Below are 24,628 nucleotides of genomic sequence, written 5' to 3' on the forward strand. Positions count from 1 at the left end.
TGTAGTCCGAACACTCTTGGTTCTACAGACTGTTCATGTTCGCTGTCTTCTATACGACTCCAAAGCACGCAGTTGCTAAAATACATTAGTGGGCTATTTGATAAGAATTCGTGAGCGACCGATGATTGGGAGTTATTATTTCCTGAGACAAGTTCCCTTGTCGAAGCTTTGATTTCAGCTGCGCTCCTTGACTTCTCAGTTCTATGTTAGTAACACTCGAGATACGTATGCAGGTTCACTCGCCAGCATTGCATCAAGATGCAGGCAGGTTTCTATAGTTGTTAGTATTCGCATGATTGAAATAACACCTTGCAAATAGGTAATGCGCATGCGCGAGCAGGTACGTTTCTCACACAAACAGCCTCGACCGCAAACTTCTTTTTTTCATTCACCCTTCGTGCTCCTTTCCCCTTTATCGTACCTCCCTTTCTCTCTGTACACCGCTTATAGCTTACAACGATTGATATGTGGGGTTTTACGTCCCAAAACCACCATATGATTATGAGAGACGCCGTAGTGGAGGGCTCCGGAAATTTCGACCACCTGGTGTTCTTTAACGTGCACCCAAATCTGAGCACACGGGCCTACAACATTTCCGCCTCCATCGGAAATGCAGCCGCCGCAGCCGGGATTCGAACCCGCGACCTTCGGGTCCGCAGCCGAGTACCTTAGCCACTAGACCACCGCGGCGGGGCTAGCTTACAACGAGGCCTGTCATTCCTGCAGTAATATTTTAAAAGCCTTCGTGATACCCGTGCACCTTCAGTGGAGGTGAATCCGCTCAGATTAAAAAAAAAAAAAGAAGAAGTAACTTTGAACGAGAGTTTCCGTGCGGGGTATATTCTTGCGGGCATGTCAATTTAGAGATTTTCGCAAAGCGTCAATTTTTGTCGTTTGTGACAAACAAAAGCGAAACGGTATTGCAACTGTTTTAACAATGTGATCACCCTGAACTGGTCTGAAGAGGAACTTGTATCGCCTTAGGCAACTGCTACTTCTGTCCTGCTGCATCTCAAAGACGGGATTTTCCCATTCGGTGATAAAGACGGAGGAACGCGTACACAAGGAGAAAACAGAACTGGTTGCTTTCCGTATCAATGGCCGCGTGTTGTCCATGCTAAATATGGTTAGGACTTTATCAAATTCTTCCTACATTTTCTCATCGATGATATGGGCTATCACACAAAACCTTATGACGACATGTTGAAACTGTCTTTCCGTTTCCGTGTTAGAACACATGGGCCTGTTCATATAATATTAGGAGCTTCCTGTCTGAAATTTCTAAGACCGTGTTTTTTTTTTCTAGAACAAAAATAAACTTGTTGTGGCAGGGGTCGTACTTATATGCCAACAAGCACGTAAGCTTGATTGATTGATTTGTGGGGTTTAACGTCCCAAAACCACCACATGATTATGAGAGACGCCGTAGTGGAGGGCTCCGGAAATTTCGACCACCTGGGGTTCTTTAACGTGCACCCAAATCTGAGCACACGGGCCTACAACATTTCCGCCTCCATCGGAAATGCAGCCGCCGCAGCCGGGATTTGAACCCGCGACCTTCGGGTCCGCAGCCGAGTACCTTAGCCACTAGACCACCGCGGCGGGGCAACAAGCACGGAAGCTGCGTGCGAACCAGTTCAGTAACATCAAGGTGGACGATTGGGCGAGTTGGTGATTCATGATCGACGTATGTAACTGCGCGGTAGTAAACACGGACAACACGAAGATACAAGGACAAGCGCAGACTATCAACTGAAGGTTTATTTTTCACAAACCACATATATATGACTGAAACAGAAACAGAAAACACGAAAATCTACAAAAAATGATGACTTAGCACTTAACAATCGACAAAACGTGAACGTTTGACAAAAGCAGATTCAAGGACCATGTGCGCCACTTGCCAGATACCGTAGCTCTTTATGGTATCATAAGACTAAATAAAAGTTATTATAGTGCAACATACGGCACCCTTCTATTAGACTGTGAACCAACACGCTCCACTGCAGGGCGTGTTGTGATGGGGGCAGCGTTTCGCAGTGAGCATTCTGATGGGGGCAGCGTTTCGCAGTGAGCATTTCGCAGTGAGCAACTCAAGAACGTCGCTCCTCCCAAGAAATTGAGGACAGATCAGCCAAAAGACTGGGTTAGCCAACCTGAATATACCGGCGACGCCAAGTCGTCAGAAGAATTCCCTCCACTAAGGATGAACATGCCTCGATGGTTCAGCTCGGACCGGATGGAACAGCGCCAGTCAAGGTCACGTTCACGATCCCGATCAAGATCCCAGTCAAGGTCGCGATCGAGATCTCGTTCAAGGAGGGACAGACGTCACACTAACACGGCACCACCGGCCCCTGGGAAACCCTGCTTAAAGAACCAACGAAAGCATCGCGGACCTCCGGCCGAGATGGGTTCCTGCGAGGAATCACAAGACGCCCTAGCCGCCGGCCGGACAAACATAAATCAGGTGAGCTTTGCGGGGTCAGTGTCTTCCAATGCTCCTGTAACAGAAAGTCCACAATACAAGAAAATATTGAAAGAAAATAAGAGATTGACTCAAGAGGTCAAACAGCTAAAAAAACAAATGGCCGAAGAGCGAAATAACTTACAGGCACAAATGTTCAGGCACAAAGACGATCATACCCGTATGATTGTCGAAGCGGAAAAAATGGCACGGGAACCAGAACACTGCGTCAGCAAACCGTCGTTAGCTCTTTTAGATAAAGAGCTACGGTATCTGGCAAGTGGCGCACATGGTCCTTGAATCTGCTTTTGTCAAACGTTCACGTTTTGTCGATTGTTAAGTGCTAAGTCATCATTTTTTGTAGATTTTCGTGTTTTCTGTTTCTGTTTCAGTCATATATATGTGGTTTGTGAAAAATAAACCTTCAGTTGATAGTCTGCGCTTGTCCTTGTATCTTCGTGTCGTCCGTGTTTACTACCGCGCAGTTACATACGTCGTTCAGTAACATGTTTGTGCAACAATTGGCTATCGTGTAGCGTGAACAATAATTTAGTCTGGATTAAGTCCTCTCTATTAGCTTTTTTTGTGTAACAGTTGGATCAGATTGCATAAATATGCAGAAGAAATGAACGTTTCTTGAATGTATCTTTCAGTGAGCCGAGTTAGAATCATGATGATGTTTATCGAAACAAATATCAGGATAAGTAGAAAAGCCAGGAGGAAGAGGAAAAGAAAAACGTCTGAAAGGCCATCTGACAGTCTGACCGCTTGCTCGTTACGTATTTCAATTTATTCCACGTTTTAATTGTGTTATAAATTTCCTGTTCCCTTTAGATTCATTGCTCTTTATTTCAAATATCCTGCCACCTGGACATTGTTCGATTATACTGTAGTATAACCGAAAGGCGGGGTGAATTGAAACCCATTTAATGTTGAGTCACGCACAAACGAATGAAAGACGAACAAAGAAGTTGCGTTTCATCTCTTTTAGCATGACCCGGGATTCGATGGTTCGATTATTGGCCAATGCCCCTGAGTAAGCATAGGCTCCTCTACACGTCTGTGAAGTTACCAGGGGGAAGTGATTTTAAATGAAAAGAAGAGAAAAGTGAGCCCCATTACTGTCTCTCAGGGGAAGACACTTCAACAGTAGCTCACGAGGGATGGGGGATTAAAATGAGGGATTAAAAGGATAGGATTAAAAGGTAAAGGAATATAGAGAGAGGAAGGAGAGAGCGAGGCGCAGGTACAGCGAACGACGGGAGTGAGGAGAAGATAGGAAAGATGGACACAGCTGCAGGAGTCCGAGGACGGGGTACCACTGGCAAGAGCTCTTGTCGGCGTCAGCAGATGGCGTAGGGCTCATCCAGACGGCCAGGGCTACGCTGTCGTCGTCGTCGGGGGCCGGCGTCAGGAGGTGGCGTAGGACCAGCGCAGTCAACCAGAGCTGCACTGTCGTCGGAGATCGCAAGGGCACAACCGGTCGGCACGGAATCCCGCGAGCGAGTCCATGAGGTAAACGCCATCGCTACATGTCTGTCTTTCGGCCGTGTTTTCACAATATGACAACTCTACGGTTTGAACCAATCACTGAAGGCACAGCAGGAGTCACGTAAGTCAATCGTGGCTCACAACATAGCGAAGACAACAATGCCGATTAATTTCACAGCACAAAAAAACAACAAAAAAAGAACAAAGACGAAGTGGAATCATGCGCGTGTACCCGTTTCTGCACGCACAAATTGCAGGCATATCTATCTATCTATCTATCTATCTATCTATCTATCTATCTATCTATCTATCTATCTATCTATCTATCTATCTATCTATCTATCTATCTATCTATCTATCTATCTATCTATCTATCTATCTATCTATCTATCTATCTATCTATCTATCTATCTATCTATCTATCTATCTATCTACTTCTTTCATCCTTTGTTTATTTCGTTTTCATTTTTTAGTCTATTCTTTGAATCTGAGTATTTATGCAACGTAACAGGCCTTGTGGTGCGGGATCCTTCTAGCTTGATTGTGCCATCGTCATTATAGTAAACCAAATCTTACTAGTAAAAGCAGATATTTTAAAATAAAAAAAAATAGTGAAGCATATCGACACGTGAATGAAGTAGTAACGGCTTCGAAACAAAAACTAAAACTTTCACGTCCATGAAGATGATATGTCGGGTTTAACGTCCCAAAACCGCCATATGATTATGAGAGATGCCGTAGTTGAGGGCTCCGGAAATTGAGACCACCTGGGGTTCTTTAACGTGCACCCAAATATGAGCACACGGGCCTACAACATTTCCGCCTCCATTGGAATTGCAGCCGCCGCAGCCGGGATTCGATCCCGCGACCTGCGGGTCAGCAGTCGAGTACCTTAGCCACTAGACCACCGCGGCGGGGCGTCCGTAAAGAAGAGACGATTCGTTCTCCCAAATAGATGCGACTCACATGATCGCGGAGCAACAGGCACATGCCTCCACAACTGCGAAGAAAAACACCTGCTGTGGTAGCGCGGCGCCCGCCGTGAAGGCTCGCCGACTTGTAGCGAGTCGCGAAGTTGCTTTATCGACGCGCGCATGCAGCATGGAGAGGTGTACGCACGTATCCACGCGACGCGCGGGCGTATTTCGGCCTTTACATGGCATGACCGTTCGGTAACTTAGCCCAGTCGGCCAGAGCTACGCTGACGTCGGAGATCGCGAGGGCACAACCAACACCACCTAGACTTTTTTTCAGGCCTCCGCAAGCCTACGTGACGTCATCAGTGTGAGATCTGCCTGGAAGCTGGCTTCACTCAAATGACCGGCACACGTTCGCGTTTTGTCGTTCCGCGGCCCAGTTGCACTCGTAGCATTTTTTTTTACTCAGAGGTTTACACCTAGAAGCACTTCCCACAGTGTACTTTGTGGGCGCAAAATCCTTGCGAGGGATCGCTCGCGTCCATGCGGTTCTTTGGGCGGCGTCCATCGGAAACCGATGCGAGCGGGCGAGCCAGCTCGCTCGCTCGCTCTGCTGGCTGTTGTGGTTGTAGGCTAGTTGCATTTTGTTATTGCTCACGCTGTTTTTTCCTTCTCTTGTGCTGTGTGAGCATGGTTGGGTAAACTACGCAAAATGCCCGGATGCTGCTGTGCACCGGGGTGCAACTCTAACTATGATCATGGACCTAAAGCGCGCGTCTATCGGTTTCCGATGGACGCCGACCAAAGAACCGCATGGACGCGAGCGATCCCTCGCAAGGATTTTGCGCCTACAAAGTACACTGTGGTAAGTGCTTCTAGGTGTAAACCTCTGAGTAAAAAAAAAAATGCTACGAGTGCAACTGGGCCGCGGAACGACAAAACGCGAACGTGTGCCGGTCATTTGAGTGAAGCCAGCTTCCAGGCAGATCTCACACTGATGACGTCACGTAGGCTTGCGGAGGCCTCAAAAAAAGTCTAGGTGGTGTTGGCACAACCGGTCGGCACGGAATCCAGCGAGCCTGTCTGAACTAGACTCAAAGCGCAGGCTGTAAGAAAGTGCGCGCGTGCCGCTACATGTATATACATACAGAGGAGAGAACCTCCTACGGTCTATAGCTTCGCCCCTAAAACACACAAAGTAAAGCGATATCAGTTGATCTCGCACAAGTGCCATGCTATATAAATATATAAGAACATGTGGGCGGCTACATAGTAAAGCATTAGAGGCGATCCATAATTGATATTTCACGTATATAGACGAATAAATAGACGTCTTGTGAAACACTTTACTTGCGCTACAAAGAGGGCCAAAAAGAACAGAAAGGCCAGCAAAGCAAACGGGTCAGCATTTTGCAATTAAACCGTTTGGGTGTTTGCTCGTGTGCAGATCGGGACGGCTTTACGCTCTCCCATAGTAGAGTACCTAGTACTCTAAATTTTTTTTCTAAGCGCAGATCGTCGAGTGGAAATACCCTCGACAGACTTCTAGCGGGACGGCCCAGTGCTCTCCCATAGTTGAGTACGAAGTACTCGAAATCGTTAACCTCTTCAACGGATGTAAACCCTTTCAACGGATGGAAGCTGTGTTCCAATTGTAGACAGCATCGTAGACAGTCTACGGTGACAGAAGACACCCTTCTGAATGCCAGACGCGTAGGCAAGGGGGGAGGGGTTGCACACACCCTTTCTCCCCTTGTTGAGCGCTCAACCCTCCCTTTTCGAAATATTTGATTTTGCTTGCTATATACACGTGCTCACACAAACGCAAGCACGAAAGTACACATAATATGGTTGAATGGTTGAACAACCCCCCCCCCCCCCCCTCCGTCGAAAAAATTTCTAGCTATGCCCCTGGCGAGTACATAAGATACACTATGAGTTGTGCCTCTTTTAAACTAAATTAACCCTTAAAACAAAGTAACGCACCACAACCTTTCGGATTGCATTCCGCCTTTGTGACCACGGAGGAACCGATCTCAAGTATTTCTCGGTTGCGATAGCTCGTGTGCGTGCGTGGTGAAAGCACGTGTACGCGTATGACATGCTCTCTTCTTCTCTCTGTCCACTTTTCTTTCTCCCTTTAAGATGCGAAGCATTTCTTAGCGAACTTCGGCGACTTTGAATCTATCTATCTATCTATCTATCTATCTATCTATCTATCTATCTATCTATCTATCTATCTATCTATCTATCTATCTATCTATCTATCTATCTATCTATCTATCTATCTATCTATCTATCTATGTGTGTCTGTCTGTCTATCTATCTATCGAGCCGCTTACATTTGAGTGCTCTCGTGCCCCCCCCCCCCCCTAACCTGGCGTGAACCAAAATTAGCACGGGATGGCAAAATGTTTTGACGAATATGACGCGCCGTTCAAGACATGAATAGTGTCACATTGCCGTAACATACGTCGTCAAACACTTCCCGCCAGACAGTGGCGCATACCAACGGGCGGGTATGTGCCGCTGGTATGCGGGTGTGTGCCACTGGTGACTGACACTTAGTATCTACCCAGGAACGACGAGAACACACATGGGCACTTTTAACGCTCGAGCGTTAAGAAATTCCCGACATCGGTCATCGACCCGACTAGTGCAAATAATAAATGTCAGGGTCCCAGCTGGAATCGAACCCAAGCATTCTGCGCACTAATGAAGCATTTTAACACAGAGCTGCGCCAGGTCTCGGAAATACTTTTCAAATAGACGCTAATCTTCGTGAATGGTCAATAGAGGTTGCAGTTCTGCCTGCCCAATTTTATAAACATTACATATGCACTCCTTCGATACAGCCGTCACGACGGGTTAACGTCAACTGTGGTTAGCTGCCATGTGCTGAAGTTGATTTATGTAGCAGTGTCCAGGGTCAGCATCCTCGCGAGAATAAGCGCTTCATATCAGCTTCTGGTGTTGCTAATACTCATGTTCCAGATGGAATCGTTGCGCAAGTGCAAACAACTGGTTATATAAACATCTCCAACTCTTCTACATATGTCTGAGCGTGCAACATTTGTAGATTCATTTAGCATCATTTCACGACGTGTCACTCAATAAAAAAATTGCAACACGGTCACCTTCCCTCGGCATGCTTCGCACAACGTCGATTCCCAGGTACGTGAGATCTGCCGAACTTTTTTTCGCTCCTTCCCCGTGTAGGGTAGTAAACTGCGGGTACACACTGGTCAGCCTTCCTGCCTTTCCTTTGCCTCTTTTTCTCTCTGTCATATAACACGCTGCGACACTTACAAACGCTCCCGTCTACCACATAAAAATGAAAAAAAAAAGGAATGCTCTTCCACATGCTTGCATGAATGTTGAATCTTTAAGGCTTTCACTGCTAAATTTGAGCAGTTTCTATTCGTATAAACCCTTCAAGTGGCTAACTATATTTCTACATTTCCAGCTCCACCATGACACTGAGATTTGCTGTATGTAACGCTGATTTATTCAAAAATGTGTTTCTCTGTTCTTTTTCGCTAGGATCAATCTATAAGACTCTGTCGCACAGCACTGTGCTGAAGTGTTATTACTGTGTTTCTCTTACGCTGATGCGAAACTGACCTACGTATTCATTGTTCACTCCTGTATGGGCCTGATTAGGCTCACGGTATCCAATAAATAAAATAAAATAAATAATACACAACAACAAAACGTCCCCTCCCTGCAGTGGAAGCACACCACGTCGGTCCTCAGCAATACATGCCGAACGAGCCCCTTCAGACGACGCCGATACGCAAGCGCGCAAGGTCTGGGAACGATCACAGCTGTCAGGAATGCGGTGTCGCCGTATCGTATTCTCTTATTCTTCTCGCGCCTTCCTGGCAGAGGACAAAGCGGACTGCGTCGATACATCACGTCACAATATCGTGTCGAAGCAGCTCGTCAAAACCTTCCAGCGCGGTATTACACTGCTTTCAAACGCGGGCCCGTGATCTGGACTATATCTCAAATTGAGCCCGGTCACAGCAACCTTCGATCAGGTTAGCTGATACGTTTACATTCTCTAATGCATAAAAGGTACGCATGCATTGTGCCCCCTCTTGTAGCCAATTTCAAGAGCCTGTTATTCGAATTTCGCCCTTTGTGTATTTGTTTTACAAGTGTTTGTCCATGTGTTTTACAAGTGTGTTTGTGTATGTGTTTGCGTACGTGTATGTTTGCGTTTGCGTGTTTGTGTATCTGTTAGAAGCGTACGTGTTCTTCGCGAAATAGTGAAACGGATGTCGTCCTTTCTTTATCTCGTAACGGTAGATGACAAAATGTCGCCTTAATCGTCCTTCTAATTGCTTAATACGTGACTTATCTACAACCTGAATTAGCCGCCGCAGTGCTCGGATGTTGACCCGAAGGTCGTGGGTTCGAAACCGGCCGCGGCTGTCGCATTTCGATTAAGGCGAAATGACTCGTGTACTTAGATTTAGGTGCACGTTAAACAATCACAGGTGGCCAAACGTAGCGGGGCCCTGCACCATGGCGTATCTCATAATTATAGAGACCAGGTTTTCGGTTATTATTGTTTTTTGTCGATCTTATCGCGCCACTTTGATATACGCGCATAGAACAAAGGTTAAGAAGGGTTTTTATGGTGTTTTCGTAGCACTTATCAATGTCTATTTTGGCGTTTGTGCCTAAACACTGACAAATGCCTTGAAATACTTTTTCAGGATTGGCGCCTGTATGAATAATATTTGGCCTGGAGTTTCGCTCCCGGATGCAGTTTGAGACCATTATTCATATCTCCGCGCCACATTGAGTGATCGGAACTCTGTGGGGTTTTTCGACCTAGTCTTCTTGCTCAACCAACTCCAGGAAACAACCACTGACAGCACTGTTATATGGGACGCGGCGGCGAGTGGTTGGCGAATGCGAAACCGCGGAGAGCCGTCAGGGGGAACGATAGTGATCATAAAATAAAGAAAAGTGTTATGTGCAGGCGGCTTTCGTTATTGTTTGTAATTTACGTTGAAGGTGTTCACCACCAGGTGAGAAATCGGCTCCGTTCGCGATTCGACCCGGTAAGTACGAGGCGTCCATCAATCCAGTAGCCAGGAGGTGGCAAACCAGGCCCGTGCCCTCCTCCCTCGCCCCCCTTCCCCAATTTGTTTCGTCATGGCATTAAAAGCGAAAAATGACCATTTCAAGTGGGTGCCCCCGCCCCATTCGAAAAAAAAATTCAGCCTACGCACCTGCCTCGATCGACCTGGTCTATCCGAGATCTGACTACCTGCTTCTGCTTTGTCTTGTCCAGTCATGCTTAAAAAAGAGGCAACCCAGGAGTGCGTTGATTCGACTGTGTACACTTTACTCACAGTTCTACAGAAGGGATCAGCGAATCGTGCGGTAAAAAGCATAATTGCATGGCTATGTTCAACAGTTGGCGCCTTCGTGTCACACAAAACAATAATATTTTTTTTCCTGACGCAGATAGAGATCACGCGCTTCTTCGCTCAAAATTGACATTTATGTAAATACTTGATTGGAGGTCTAAAACGTTGGTTAGCCAGCCTATTTTAGGCTCCTGAAACGAGCATTTTTTTAATACCCGAAAATCCTCTCTCTACTCCTAATGACATTGTGGATCTGGCACGTGAAATGCCCAGATATTGTTATCGCAACTGAATTGAAAAACAGCTTAGGCAGGCAGAATACAGGAACAAGGCAAAATATAGCTAAGGTCACAAAGAATATTGCCACTAAGCAAACTGTTAGAAACGTATTTTCATGGTGTCCTTCGCACTAAACTAATTATCTTTAAGTTAAATTTAAAGTTGTGGCTGCTCAGTGGACCTCTGTGGAATTCAACTCAGCCCACACGTTTTCGTATTGCGTGCAGTCTTCATAAAATGGTGACTGTCTTCGTTCACATGACTGTCTTCGTCCCACATTTTGTTTATTCTCTTGATAATCGTGCACATACACATCGCCATGACTGGTCTGATGCATTGTTATTGTGAAACACCTTATGTGGTCGACATGTGTTTAAGCATAACTGTAAAACCAAAACTACGTTTCCGAATCGACCGGTGCACTGACGTTATCCCTTTATGTCGATAGCGACCGCTATCGATATGTTTTAATTCTGGCACCATATCTTTTTCGGAAATGACCCGTTCATAAGATACGAGGAAAATTTTTTTTCTTAATGGTAACGTTATAATAACCATTGTTAGGGTTTAACGTCCCAAAACCACCATATGATTATGAGAGACGCCGTAGTGGAGGACTCCGGAAATGTCGACCAGCAGGGTTTCTTTAACGTGCACCTAAATCTAAGCACACGTGCCTCGAGCCTTTTCGACTCTATAGAAAATGCAGCCACCGCTGCCGGGATTCGATCCCGCGACCTGTGGTTCAGCAGCCGAGTGTATTGGTCATTAAACCACCGGGGCGGGCTTAATGGTAACGTTAGCCAACTATTTGTACAAACGACCACCGCCCCCTTTTCCAGGCCCTCGGTAGACTAAATTGCATCAGTGCGGCCCGCTGACTTAGTAAGTTTGAGAACCCTGCTCTATACAATCAAAAATTTAAAAGAGAGACGGGGGTTTGTCAGTGGAGCCTGCCCGCATTCCAAGGTTAGCGTGTCCTTAAGAGCCTAATGATACCATCACACCCCTTCCGTCTAGCACATGCTGCCTAGCGCTAAAAGGCTTTGTCGAGCTGGAGAGTCGTCGATAGACACATAACTGAAGGACGTAACACGTTCTGTTATCAAGAGTGCATAAATTGATACCTCGCTCCTCTCGACTGCCGCTGCAGTAAGTCGAGTGGCAGCATTAAGGCCTTTGCACCTCGGTCTCGGCGACCACCTGCCACAGCAGCTGATAAGCCAAAGAGCGCTGCGGTTCTCCCCTTCTATGCACTTCCAGAGAAGCACCACTCGCCGTAGGGAGAGCTCAGTCCACAGAGCCAAACAGCTCAGCGTTTCACGTAAGGCGCTCATTTCAAACTATAGTTGTCACATAACTGTATTTGTATCGAAGAAAAGCAGCCTGTACTTGTTGATACGTAAACAAAAGTGGAATAGCACACACTTAGACTTTAACGACGTAAGCAACGTGACGCAAGCGCAAACTTGTGTCGTTTGTAAGCAAGCCCATGTGGTGGGCATTCTTACAGACAACATTGAAAGGTACAAAGGCCGTTTTAAGATGGCAGTTATACCGCTATGACTCTGCACTGTTTTTCTTCTACATTTCAGGGTCATGCACTTGACTATCGCTAACGAAGATCCACCGGCATGAGGCCCCGGGCTACGACGTCAGCACTTTTCCCGAAGGGTGGACAGGGACAGTGACGACAGCCTATCACTGCGGCAAATGTGTCACCTGGAAAACCTTTTGGAACCTCTGAGCACCGCTCGAAGAAGTTACAGCGCCTTTCACTGTAATACAGACAGGAGATGCGGAGAAAACCACGGTCACTGAAGACCTTGGGGGAGGAGCATGTCTCGGGTGCTTCTTCGGCGCCAATCCTGATTACCTTCGTCGTGCTGGTCACGTGGCCAACCTGGGGTGCCTCTACCGTCTGTTACGCCAACGCACTGAGCAAGGATGTCGGAGAGCCCTCTAAGGCGCATCCGGGCGACTCCAGTTTCCTGCTTCGAAAACCGAACGTTACGAGAGTCAGTGAAGCCGGCGAGAGCGGTTTCTTCCCGCCGAGATGTCCATTAACCGACTCGTGCAAGAACCGTTGCGGGGAGCCCTCGGACGATGAGGAGGAGTACACGTGCCACTGCGACCCCTCCTGCGTAAAATACGGTGACTGCTGCGTCGACGTCCAAAAACACTGTTCACTGGATCCATTAGCCGTCGAGCAGCACTCACTGCGACCCCCGTGCATCTACGAAACCGACTTCCCGCAAGACCTGTCCTTCTTCTACGTGTCTACGTGTCCCGATGGAGTAGACCTCAACATCGACGATGAGGAAGACGAGGTAAAGGTCTTGGGTGAAGATGGCATCGTCTACGCGAACGACGCGCACGCTCGGTGCAACGGAGTGACAAACGCCGTGCCACTTGCCCTGTTGGAGGATACGGAAGCAGAAAGTGGAAACCACTCGACACGCTACTTTGTCAGGAGTTGCGTGCAGGCCGTGAGTATGTGCAGTGATAGAAGAACAGTGTTCGACGGAAGGAACTTGGAAGACCTGTGCGCAGCGTTTCAGGGCCCCGTGAGATCAATCCACAAGCCTAACCGGAAGCGTAAGCTCTACAAGAACGCCTACTGCGCGCTCTGCAATGGCGATGTACCGGATCTTCGCTGTCCTGGTGGCGTGGCGACCTACAGCCAAAAAGAAATGGCAAGCTCGTTGTTCCAGGGATCTAAAGAGAAGAGCTACGAAGCCACAGATGACATTCCTTCAGCCTTTTCTATTGTCCTTAACTTCGGTTTGGACGGAGTGGAGAAGTACAAGTTCTCTTCTGAAAGTAAAGAAACGATGATGCGCAATCAACAAAGATGTAACGAAGGATTCATCTGGGATCCTTTCGCCGAACTTTGCCGTCAGCTTTATTGCGGCACCCAGTTCACACTGGTAAACTCGAAGTGCATACAGAAACCACACAACAGCACAGAAAATAATACGGCAAATGCGCCCCTGTTCGAAAATAAGAGCGCTGACTACAGTCGCATTACTGTTGTGATCAACATCAGCCTGGATCGGTCAAGCGAAGTAAGCATGGATGAATTGAAGCAGTCTCTCACTGACAGCTTCGTCCAATACTACAACATATCGAAAGAGAGAATAAAAAACATGGCTGTCGCCATTGTGTGGGACCCCGAAAAGGTGCACCAATACCTAGAAGGCTCAGACGACGTGCTAGTGGTGGAAGAAGAAGACTACGTGCACGAAGACGGCCACGTGCCAGACCCTGCCAACAGCACTGGTTCTCCGGCAACGTTAATAACGCACTTCGATCTTTACGAACCCACGAAAGACGATCTCGAGCCGTCGATAAGTTCTATAATCGTTTCTCTGGCAGCAAGTTTCAGCCTTAACTCGATTCTACTCAAGGAACTGAACATGACGGCGGCGGTGAGCAGCGTACGATCAAAGCCACTTGTCCTCGAAGACTGGTGCAGCGAAAAGGACGGAGGCATATGGCGCGAGTACTGGAACGACGAGTTCGTCTTCCTGCCCAGAACCGAGAACGGCACCGGCATCGGCAAAGTATACGTGAACAAGACCGGTCGAACCTTCAAGCCGGGAGACTTCGTGGCCAACGTCCTCATACGAGTCACCGGCGACCAGAAGTCTCCGGTGACTACGAACAGCATTGTCATCGTGTGCGACCGCGGGACAGGGCTTCCGAAGTCGTGTCCCTGCGTCGACTTCAACACGACGCAGGTGAACATATTCGAGAACGACACGCTCATGCTTTACGCTGGACCTGGCCCTCTCTCCATCACGTGTCGCCACTACCAGCTCATGCCCGAAGGAAAGGTATGCCTCTGCTTGGACGAACTGCGACAGGGACTCAGAATTCGTGGCCAACTGTTCGATGGACCAATCATGGCCCTCGTAAGCCTCGTGCTGACTGCCATCTCGTTGCTGTGTCTCGTGCTGGTGTTAACCACCTACTCGCTGTTTTCCGAACTTCGCAATCTTCCGGGATGGAACATCATCTTTCTGACCGGTTCACTCTTCGTCATGCAGCTGACATTTCTGCTGAGTCAGCGACAGTCTGTGCAGGGTGCTGCCTGCAGAGCTGCGGCCATTGTGTGCCACTACACGGTCATCAACTCTTTCTTCTGGATGAACGTGCTCGCTTACGACTTGTACAAGACGTTCAGGACGAGTGGCAGCTCCATGGGCGGCACGCGCAAGGTCTCCCACCACCTGCCGTTTTACATGCTGTACGCCTTCGGCACACCGCTCGCTATCGTGGGCGCATGCTTCGCCCTGGACTACTTCGACACTTTTCTCTCCCCGTCGTACGGTTTGTTCGGCGTCTGTTGGATTGTCAACAAACTGTCCGCGCTTGCTTTTTTCGCCGTACCCGTCGCTGCGCTCCTCTTGTTGAACTTTGTCTTCTATGTCATGACCGTCTACTCCGTGCATAGTGTGTCCAGGTAAGCATTTCCTGTTCATGTAATAACAAAAATTGTGTTTACGTGCTGCACCTTGACTGCCGCCTTTCATGAAATTCTAACTTAAGGACCCTCATCGCCAGAAGTATTGAAGTTACAACGCATGTGTGAGATTACAAGTTATTTGCCTATGTGTGATCGTGCTCTTGAAGCGATACTCGGTCCACTAAAGAAAGTTGATCACGTGCGACACCGTAACCCAGGATTAGCTGTAGCTTCCCCTCCCCCCCCCCCTAAGATCCCACCTTAAACTGTAATATGTTTCTGTCAAGCATATACTGATAACTCCACCATACTTTTTTGAAGTAAACATGGCTCTGCGGCATGTAGTGCAACACGAGACATAGCGACGTTGTCTTTCGCCCTATGTTTGGCCGCCGCCTGAGAAAGGGGGGTTCCGGTAGGGCTAGTCTTCCGGCGCCCGCCTCTCTTGACCCCACCAAGGAGAACAAATAGTTTTGTCTTTCCCTCTTTTCACTCACTCTGCGTGTACAGCGGATGTTGACTAACTCGAAACAGCAAACTCTGCTGAACTTGTCGTGCGTTGGTTCAGGCAGAAGCCGGGCCCCATCCTGCGCCGCCACAGCGACAAGGGTCCGGCCACGGCTGCCACGTACGTGCGCATGGCAACCGGAATGGGCCTGACGTGGGTTTTCGGCTTCGTCGCGGCTTTCGTGCGCAGCTCTGAAGCCGCCAGGACAGCTTTCACCTACCTGTTCATCGTTTGCAACACGCTACAGGTATGTGCGTGCACGGCGCCGGTTATTGATTTCTCTGGCATTCAAGTGACCTAAATGAATGAGTGAAGATACAGGGATACATTTTAGCAATTATGCAGTCGAGCTTACATATACCTAAATAAAAAGAAAAAAACATAAGTTTGATATATCGGTCAATTCAATATACAGTTTTTAATGACTGATATGTGGAATTTAACGTACCAAAACTACCATATGATTATGAGAGATGCCGTAGTGGAGGGCTCTGGAATTTCCGACCACCTGTGGTTCTTTCACGTACACCCAAGTCTGAGCACACGGGCCTGCAGCATTTTTGCCTCCATCAAAAATGCAGCCGCCGCAGCCGGGATTTGATCCCGCGACCTGCGGGTCACGAGCCGAGTACCTTAGCCACTAGACCACCACGGTGGGACATATACAGTTTTTAATAATATTCTTGATTGCGTGTTGCAACGCAAATTGCCGCGTGCGAGCTGGCTTCACGGCACTATTAAATGATAGTATAACGAAGTTCATGTGTTCATTCCGTACAAAAAATAACTATCATAATAATAAACAGGTATAGGCCACAAAGATTTGTGCGGTTTATCTGAAAACTATCGTCATCATAAATGAATGTGTGCTACATCGAGTGGAGCCATTCCCACTAAAAACAACTTGCACTAAAATGAAGAAGGCAACACTTAGACTAACAAATGGATACCAAGCGACGGCGGCGAGGCGAAGACCCCGAGTACATGGCGGGAGAATAAGGCCACGGAGGTTACGAGAAGACGCCGAAGTGATGGAAGGCCTACGCCAATGACGATGTCCCGTGTCGTGCTTGTAACTCTCTCTGGTTTAACCCGAACCTCTCTGCGCTGAGAATTAACACATAGACACAACCTACCATCACCTAGCGAAAGCTTAGCAACGACCTGGAAGCCAACAATGTTGGAAGCAACCTAGAACCAACCGGCATTGCCTAGATAAAGCGTAAAAACAATAGGTTGGTAATGAACTTTATTAAGGATCCAACGAAGAATTACTGGCCCGGGCTAGGCCTCCAGGAGATGTTGTACACGGAGCATCGCGCGATGTCCTCGGCGATAGCCCGGGCTCGCTGGACAGCCCAGATTTCATCCACAGCACGTGGGCTAAGGGCGGCTCGCCACCGCTCGGCCAGTCGTCTTGGGGTACACTCACGCTCGATCGTCCGAGTAGTGGCGGCGAACACCACAGTCGCACTCCCAAAGTATATGCGCCATGTCGGCTGTATCGTGCCCGCACCACGGGCAGTCGAATGACGGGTGAGCGAGGGACACAGTCTATGCAGATGTCGGGGATTCTCAAAAGTGTCGGTGTACAGACGCTGCAGATCAGACGCCTGAGACCTCTCTAGCTGCATGTGGGGTGGTGGGTAACGCCGTCGCGTTTTTCTACAATGGTTGAGGATCTCGCGGAAGGTAACCATGATGTCCTTGCAGTCCTGTAAGGCCTCGGGGTCTGTTATCGTCATCGCAGAGGTATTACGTCATCCGACCTCGGGTGCCTCGCCATCGTCGATGTGTCGCACATCGGCGGCCCTTTCGTCTGCGTCGCGGCAGGTTAGCAGTCTCGCGACTAAGTGGGCGCGCTCGTTGTGGTTTGACGGGAGGTCAGATTTTTGGTCACTGCCAAGCTCTCCCGCGTGCGCGGGGAATTACTTGAAAGACTTGGCAGCAATCGAGCCAGACTTGAAATCTTTGGCTCTGGCGTTTAACATGTGCACGATCTCGACAGAGACTCTTCCCTTCGTAAAGTTTCGGACCACCGTCTTGGCATCACTCACGATAAGTGTGTTCTCGTATCCACTGTGACGATCCTGACTTCTTGATTTGCGCTTTGTTCTGCGTTCCTGCCGACGACCAAGATGAGGATTCGATGATCGCTTCCTAGGTCTTCAAACGTATTTTCCCAGCTCACCACGTCCATGTTGACGCACAGTAGAAACAATAGAAACAACGAGATTAGTGTTCGAAATCTGCGGTTTCACACTTTCAAGGCTGGCGCGAACTAGTGCAAGGTTCGCGATTTTTTTTTTCATAGTTTGGGGTTGGGGATACCGTATCGATGGAAATACCGTAGCTATGGAAATAGCGCTTCAATATTCACAGCTGCGCATGTTGTCGGGCGCTGGAAGCATCTGTATATAGACGGCCCTGGCCATAATGTAGGCCTTGTTCTAGAGGCGTACTTCGACGCGGAAATTTCGGTCTGTCTGTCCGGGTGTGTGTGTGTGTCTTTCCTGCTTTTCTGTCGGTCGCCCGCGGTGATTACCAGTGGGCGCTTTTGCAAAATTTCCAAGTGGCTATGGACTATTTGTAGGAAGGGCTTGGATTCGCCCATTTGACTTGATAGGTTATTACATCTGGTTAAAAAGTTAATTGTGTTAATTTCTATACTGTTACAAATAAAATATTTGTACCCATCTGAAGATGCCTTCTGCCACGCGAAAGCAACGCCGCAAGTAGAACGCAGATACCTACTCTCTGTACTTTTTTAAAGAATATTAGACACATTTCTTGAAACACGCTAAATAACAGTCAGCTGTCAGGACGCACTGTACTCTGCATGTGAGCCCTAAGGCATCAATTTTACGGCAAACGTAATTAAAGACGGCAATGTTATTGCGCATGAACCTATACGGCAACCGCGCGAAACACGCTGCTTTTGCGCCGGGCAAATGCAATCATTTTCCGAAACAACATTTGCGATTTCTCAACAAGGTGCTGACTTCCCAAAAGCGGATGTCAGCGGTGGGAGCAAACTGCTCCCGCCGCATTCTGTGTAGCCCATCGCTTGCGTCATTTTTCCCTCTGGGAATAGCAAAAAGGACCTTGCCCGTTTCCCGCCGGTTGCTGCATCCAAAAGTGCAGCACCCTGGCATTTTTCCATGCCTCAACAAGCGTTAGATTGAGAGCGCAAACGGCACTTGACGTCTAAAAGTTTCTCAATGCTTTTCTGAGGCTAGAAAAAGAATCTCGCGCCAACGCACCGAACTCGGGCGGCCGGGAGAGACCGTCGAACCGAGCGAGTTGGCCCATTTCTGTAGCGAAGCCCACCGACTGCACGCGGCGGCAAAGAGAGACGGATCGCGGCACTTTCGCCGTTCCAGCAACTTTAACGTAGCGCCTACTCGGCAATGTTCTCGCGCCGAACGCCATATAAACGCTTTATTCTCTCTATCCAGAAGAAAGACTCGTTTTTCGACGACCTTTGCCATCGCTGATACGCCGGCATTTTTTTTTTTTTCGATATCATACCTTGCGTGGTTCTTCGGATGCTTAAAGGTAAACATTTGACAGTTTTGCCTGGTTGGAATACAATTATCATTAGAAAAGTGACACCAAACAACGTAATAATAAAAGTAAAATAAAGCTTCTACTTGAAATTATAATATCTCGACGTTTCAGGTGCAACCCGAACCCTTCTACAGGGGTGACTGTAGGGTTCCATAAAGCATCAGAGTTTATAAAGCCTCCTTCTCTTCAAATCACGGAGGGCCACGTTTGTTTCGAGTGACTGAAATAGACACTTGGCAGCACACCCGCGGACCTGCATTCAAGACACCGGGTGTTGGATGAATGCATCACAAGCGTCTATTTATGGGAATCTTTCGAGTTTGTACAATGGCATGTCGCCACCCTTTGTTATGGCATTTTTGGTGAAGCTGCCCCCTACCCCCTGCCCCAGTGTCGCTTTCTGTGTCATGGCATGCTCACTGTGGCGTATACTTTTGCACGCGCAACACTTTCAGGGCCTGTTTCTGTTCTACGCGTTCGTGTGCAACCGCAAGACGTGCCACCTGTTCCGGTCGCTGTTCTGCAACGTGCGCCGAGGAGCCCGGGCGAAGCTCAGCACTTCCAGCTCCGTCAGCTCCGTTTCCACGGTTACCAGCCAGGCCAGCGTGTCTTCCACGCGCTCGACGCAGTCGGCACTGACTGCGATCCGATAGACGCATTGCACGTTTGCCCTCAACCATGTGCCCACAATGGGGTTCCCACACTATCCCGCAGTCCTAACATGCGACCGAGTGCAGGAAATATAACACAACAAAGCCGCAAGTTGGGCAAGTTCCGACAGGAGAGAGAATGAGGTTGAGTGAAGTTTCCGGTTTGCTACCCTGCACTCGGAAAATAAAAATGTGCATGAAAAGGTAAGGAGGGGAAAAAGGAGGGAAATATACAAATAGTTCATTATAGTACTGAGCAATATCACGAGACAGAGGACGAGATAACACGGATGCAGCTAGAGAACAAGGATGCAGTACAATGGTGCATGCAGCTCTGCGTCCTATAGTTCTTTCGTGTATGCGCACAGTACCACAATGAAAGATTGCAGGCCATATTGGGGATATAGCATAGGGGCTCGGGCTTCACTGAATTTCCTAGCTGCGGTGTTCCGTGGTGCGCATATGGCGTTTTATACCGCATGATGGAAGCTGCAACCACAAACGTGGCGCCTCGTAACGAGATACGTGAAATGTGTTGGCTTGTTTACACGCTTGCACCACCAAGGGCTCTTTGGCACTTCTGATAGCTGCTTGTCAAAATAGAAGTGGTAACGGGAAGTAGCTCTACGTATACAGGAGATATCGCAGACGTTTTGTCGAGTTTTGAGCCAACCCTTATCACAGACCGATGTTATATAGTAATCGAAAGGTTTGCTATCATTTTTGTCTTCACAGTGACTCCAGGCTTCAAGCGTACCCTGGATTGTGGCCTCGCGAACAGCGGCCTCCCAAACACTTATTATGTAAAATGTGCTCCTCATTGCAGAGTTGATACTGCTCACTCGTATGGTTGACATATCAAATGCAGGGACAAATTTAAGCGCAAGGTCATTGGGACATGAAAGTCAGTTTTTCTGTGCGGCACGCTTTGTCCTAGTCATCAAGATGGGGAAGAGAAAAACTCTATAAAGGGCCCGTAAACCAGGGGACGGAAACTCGCTATACCTTCCATGTCCTCGCTCTCGGCAGCTGCAACGCCGCTTTTAGCACTGGCGGTTGCCGCGCATGCTACTAGAAATAAATCACGAACAGGAAACTTATTTCATGACGTCACTGGTGAGGTCCTCAAATAGAGAGAAAGGACGAAAAACCTAGCGGAGGGGTGCCGCGGAAGCCCTCCTTTCTCACTTCGCATTTTCAGGTCCTCTGGCCGCTTCGGCAATGCGCGAATAAAATTTTGTTAGTCTTTTTCTTCTAAATATTGTTCGTGTTTTCTGAAGAGGCGAAAGATAGATTGACTGATTTCCCAGTAAGACGAAACTCGATCGGCACAAATATAATAAACTTTAATTTTTTTAACGCGCGTTTTGTATAAAAAAACAGACACACGTAGCCTGAAAGTCTCAATCTATAAAAACAGCTTTAATTTACAACTGACATACGGACATAATCAGCAAAAATTTAACCCAAGATATCCAAACCAATGCGAAAATTATCAAAAATCACAAGTGAGGCACGGCATATTTGACTGAATCACGTTTGTGTCGACGGCGCGCATAGTTTTCTTACAGAACTTGAATACAAACGAGACTTGAAGTTCAGAGGCACAGGGAGGCTTGAAGCGATCAGAAGTTTTTCGAGAAAGAACATCACTGAGTACATCGTTTCGGCAAGTTGACTTGTCTTCGTCAAGGCAACAGCGTTTCCTGAACGAAGAGAAGTTCACTTGTCAAAACGTTGGCACATTCTCTGTAATAATTTTTTAAAGCATTTATTCCATTACGTGTACTTGAGTGGCACTGTTAGAAGTAAAAACTCAAAAATATTCAAACCGCGGCTACAAGAATTTCGTGAGTAGGAAGCAGCATATAATTACTTGACATCATTTGAACTACACGCCGAAAATAAAAGAAACTAAAGCTATGTAGCACAACTTGAAACCTTTCAATAAACGCCTTGTCCCGACAGCAGCTTGGCTGCCGTTTTCACCAATTAGTCAAACGACATTGTACTTCTGTCAGTTCATCCAGGCTTGCAGAGAACTGGGTTTACTCATATGTACTCATGCAAATGGGTACCTGCTAAAATAATGAGTCTAAATTCTTGTGCTCACCTGTTGGCTTTAGGACACGCTAACTAGAACTAGAAACCCCAGAGTTAGCACACCGACGCAGAGCCACGGAAAACATGTGCTGCCCGATTAAGTCATCTTCGGCGAATGATGCACGGTTGACTTGTTGGGCGTGTAGTTCACTGCGGTTTCCGTTCTCTGCCCGCCACAACTTGCTGTCTTTAGAGAGTTTTAGCTGGGCGGGTTTACGAGCGAGCGGAGCGCGACCCGAAGAGATTTTCGCAAACCCGCCCAGCTAAAATTCTCTAATCTACCTTTCCCGCAACTGACACGCACGTCAACCGAGCGAGATAACTGAGCGCGATCCAACTTCTAATATCGCTGAGCGAGAAGGAGAGGAGGCAAGCGCTACGAACGCAAGTCAATCACTTCCCGCGCTTCGCCAGATTTAAAATGAACGAAATAAGGAATGCGAAAAGACATATAAACAAAAAAAATAATTTCGTTACAGGGTTATCAAACTTTTTTTATTTGTAAAAACTTGTGAAGGCCCATAAATGCGGACATTCACATTAACGTCACTCTGATCGCTCTTCAATCTGATCTTATAGGATGCCCGGCAACCGCTACGAGCGTGCATGTTTTTTTTTTTTTTTAACTTACTTACACTGAGTTTCCGGGGCCTGCGTAAACAACCTCCGATGAATAGATGCTAACCTTTATTGAAAAATATCCAGGTGCATCTCGCAACGGGCCGCGATCGGTGTCTCTTTTCTAACATTTCATATAAACGAACGCATCCAGTTCAAAGTGGCCTCACAATCAACAGCGTACGGCCAGCGCTGAGCGCTGCAAGCAGGCCGCAAAGTTACATTTGTCGATAAAAGGAAATCCCGTGCTCCTCTCGGGGCATTTCTGTAACCCCAGAGTTGGCCGTGACGTCACCAGTAGTATCTGGTCACGTCATCAGCAGAAAGAACTTGTTGGTCTGCCTGCAGTTACGCGCGCTCCTATACTTCTCGAACGGCGAGGAGGAGGAGGAGGTCAAGAAGAAAGACGAACAACAACGAGGGCAACATTTCGATCATCAAACGCGTATAACTCTACTACTACGCTGAAATTTTGAAAAAAATTCTCGCGCCCACATGTTCGTTGCAGACTGACGCACGATAATAGAGGTACCCATGCAGATTTCCCGTCAGGGATGGGAAAGTTCGAGGCAGCACTGCCCCTGCTATTATGTCAATGTACGCGGCTAACTTAGCGCCTCCCCCCCCCCCCCCCCAACCTCCCCAACCCGTGCGCACGCCTTCGTGCACGACTGCAACACCATAGCTCAATTCCTACCTCATCAGAGAGGTCGGTCAGAGGAGCTTTGTCGTCGGCCCGCCACTCAACAAAGGAGAATGAAAGGGAGGAACTGCGAATGACGATAATCGAGTAGAAGGAACTGTGGACATGTGCAACATGCGTACATGTTCTGCGCATCAAGCTCGTCTTCGTCACAACGAGCAGGCGCTGGAGCCACTCTCCGCTAAATATGTCCTTACATATACGTGTTGTCATGTGACATGCTCTTAAGGTGTCCTCGTACGTGCATAACTCGTTACAAGGCGCTCTTAAAGCTTATTCAAGCGAGTATTTGCACTACACGTCCCGTAATATGGCTGCTGTGCCTAATGGCAGCCATAAGTCCCAGTATTTTCAAGTTTTCTTTCCGCACTTCAATAACGCCGTGTAAATATATGTATTAAACGCAAATATACCTCATTGTGGTTACTATTCCATAACGTATATCGATGTAAGTGTGGCTACATTTTGTCCTGACGAACCGCACCATGCGATAACGTAGCTGCTGCATGTATTGGGATAGCGCGTGCCTTTTGATCCAGCGGCCGTGCTACCGTCACGGATCATGTACGCGTGGTTGGATTTTGTGAGTTTTCAATAAACACTTTAATACATTCAGCAACCCGATGTGAAGGTCGACTCACGTGCGAGCGTTTCTCTGCGGGTCACAAAAACTGAAGGACGGGTAGCTTCAAAGCATGCATTTGTTTTTCAACATTCGGGGACACGCCCTTGTCGCTGGCGGGCAGCCTGCAGATGGCAGCAGTGTACTCGAACAAACGTTATCTTTAAATGAATGTAGTCGGCAAAGTTTAACTAGTCTGCAGGATCCTTACCATAGCCAGGATGGGCGGGATGTCGACCCCCTCCGACCCAGACAATTTTCTGTTCACGTGACGTCACACACAAGGGGGCGCTAGCGTGACAGCCGCCATACTTGCGGTCCCGCGTCCTACCATCATCATCGTTGGACCACAACCAATGTTCTCGGCAGCAAAAAGAGGTTAGTGAGGTGCAGCGCCGCCAAACATCAGGCTGTCACGTGCCGGATCGCCGACAGACAACGGCTATGGCGGCGTACTCGCTGGCACCACCTTGCAGTGACTATATATATATATATATATATATATATATATATATATATATATATATATATATATATATATATATATATATATATATATATATATATATATATATATGCACGTACACACAAACACACGCACGAGAATACATCAGTGCCCTCCAAGAAAATTTCCGACTACGCCCCTGTGTGTCAGTTCTATCGTCTCTCCTTCGTATCAATATTTAGCGTTCACCTCCCCTCCCTAATAGCGCTGGGCCCTGCCCCTATGACAAGAGGCAGAAAGTGGCGTCCCTTATCTCGTCTTCTATCACTAACCACCCTCTCCTATCCGGATCACACGTCGGATAGCCCGGAACAATAAAGCCACGCCCACCCCA

General features: G+C 47.8%; 1 protein-coding gene across 1 annotated transcript; it reads left to right on the top strand.

Moving 5' to 3' along the window:
- Positions 1-8,676: 8,676 nt before the first annotated feature.
- LOC119176699 (uncharacterized) lies at positions 8,677-23,786 on the top strand. Its single transcript, XM_037428062.2, has 4 exons — positions 8,677-8,918; positions 12,140-15,012; positions 15,584-15,770; positions 19,549-23,786. The coding sequence occupies exons 2-4, from the start codon at positions 12,341-12,343 to the stop codon at positions 19,744-19,746; spliced, it is 3,057 nt and encodes a 1,018-aa protein (XP_037283959.2). The 5' UTR covers positions 8,677-8,918; positions 12,140-12,340; the 3' UTR covers positions 19,747-23,786.
- The last annotated feature ends 842 nt before the right edge of the window (positions 23,787-24,628 follow it).

The sequence above is a fragment of the Rhipicephalus microplus genome, chromosome 3 (assembly GCF_043290135.1).
Source record: "Rhipicephalus microplus isolate Deutch F79 chromosome 3, USDA_Rmic, whole genome shotgun sequence".
NCBI classification, from domain to species: domain Eukaryota; kingdom Metazoa; phylum Arthropoda; class Arachnida; order Ixodida; family Ixodidae; genus Rhipicephalus; species Rhipicephalus microplus.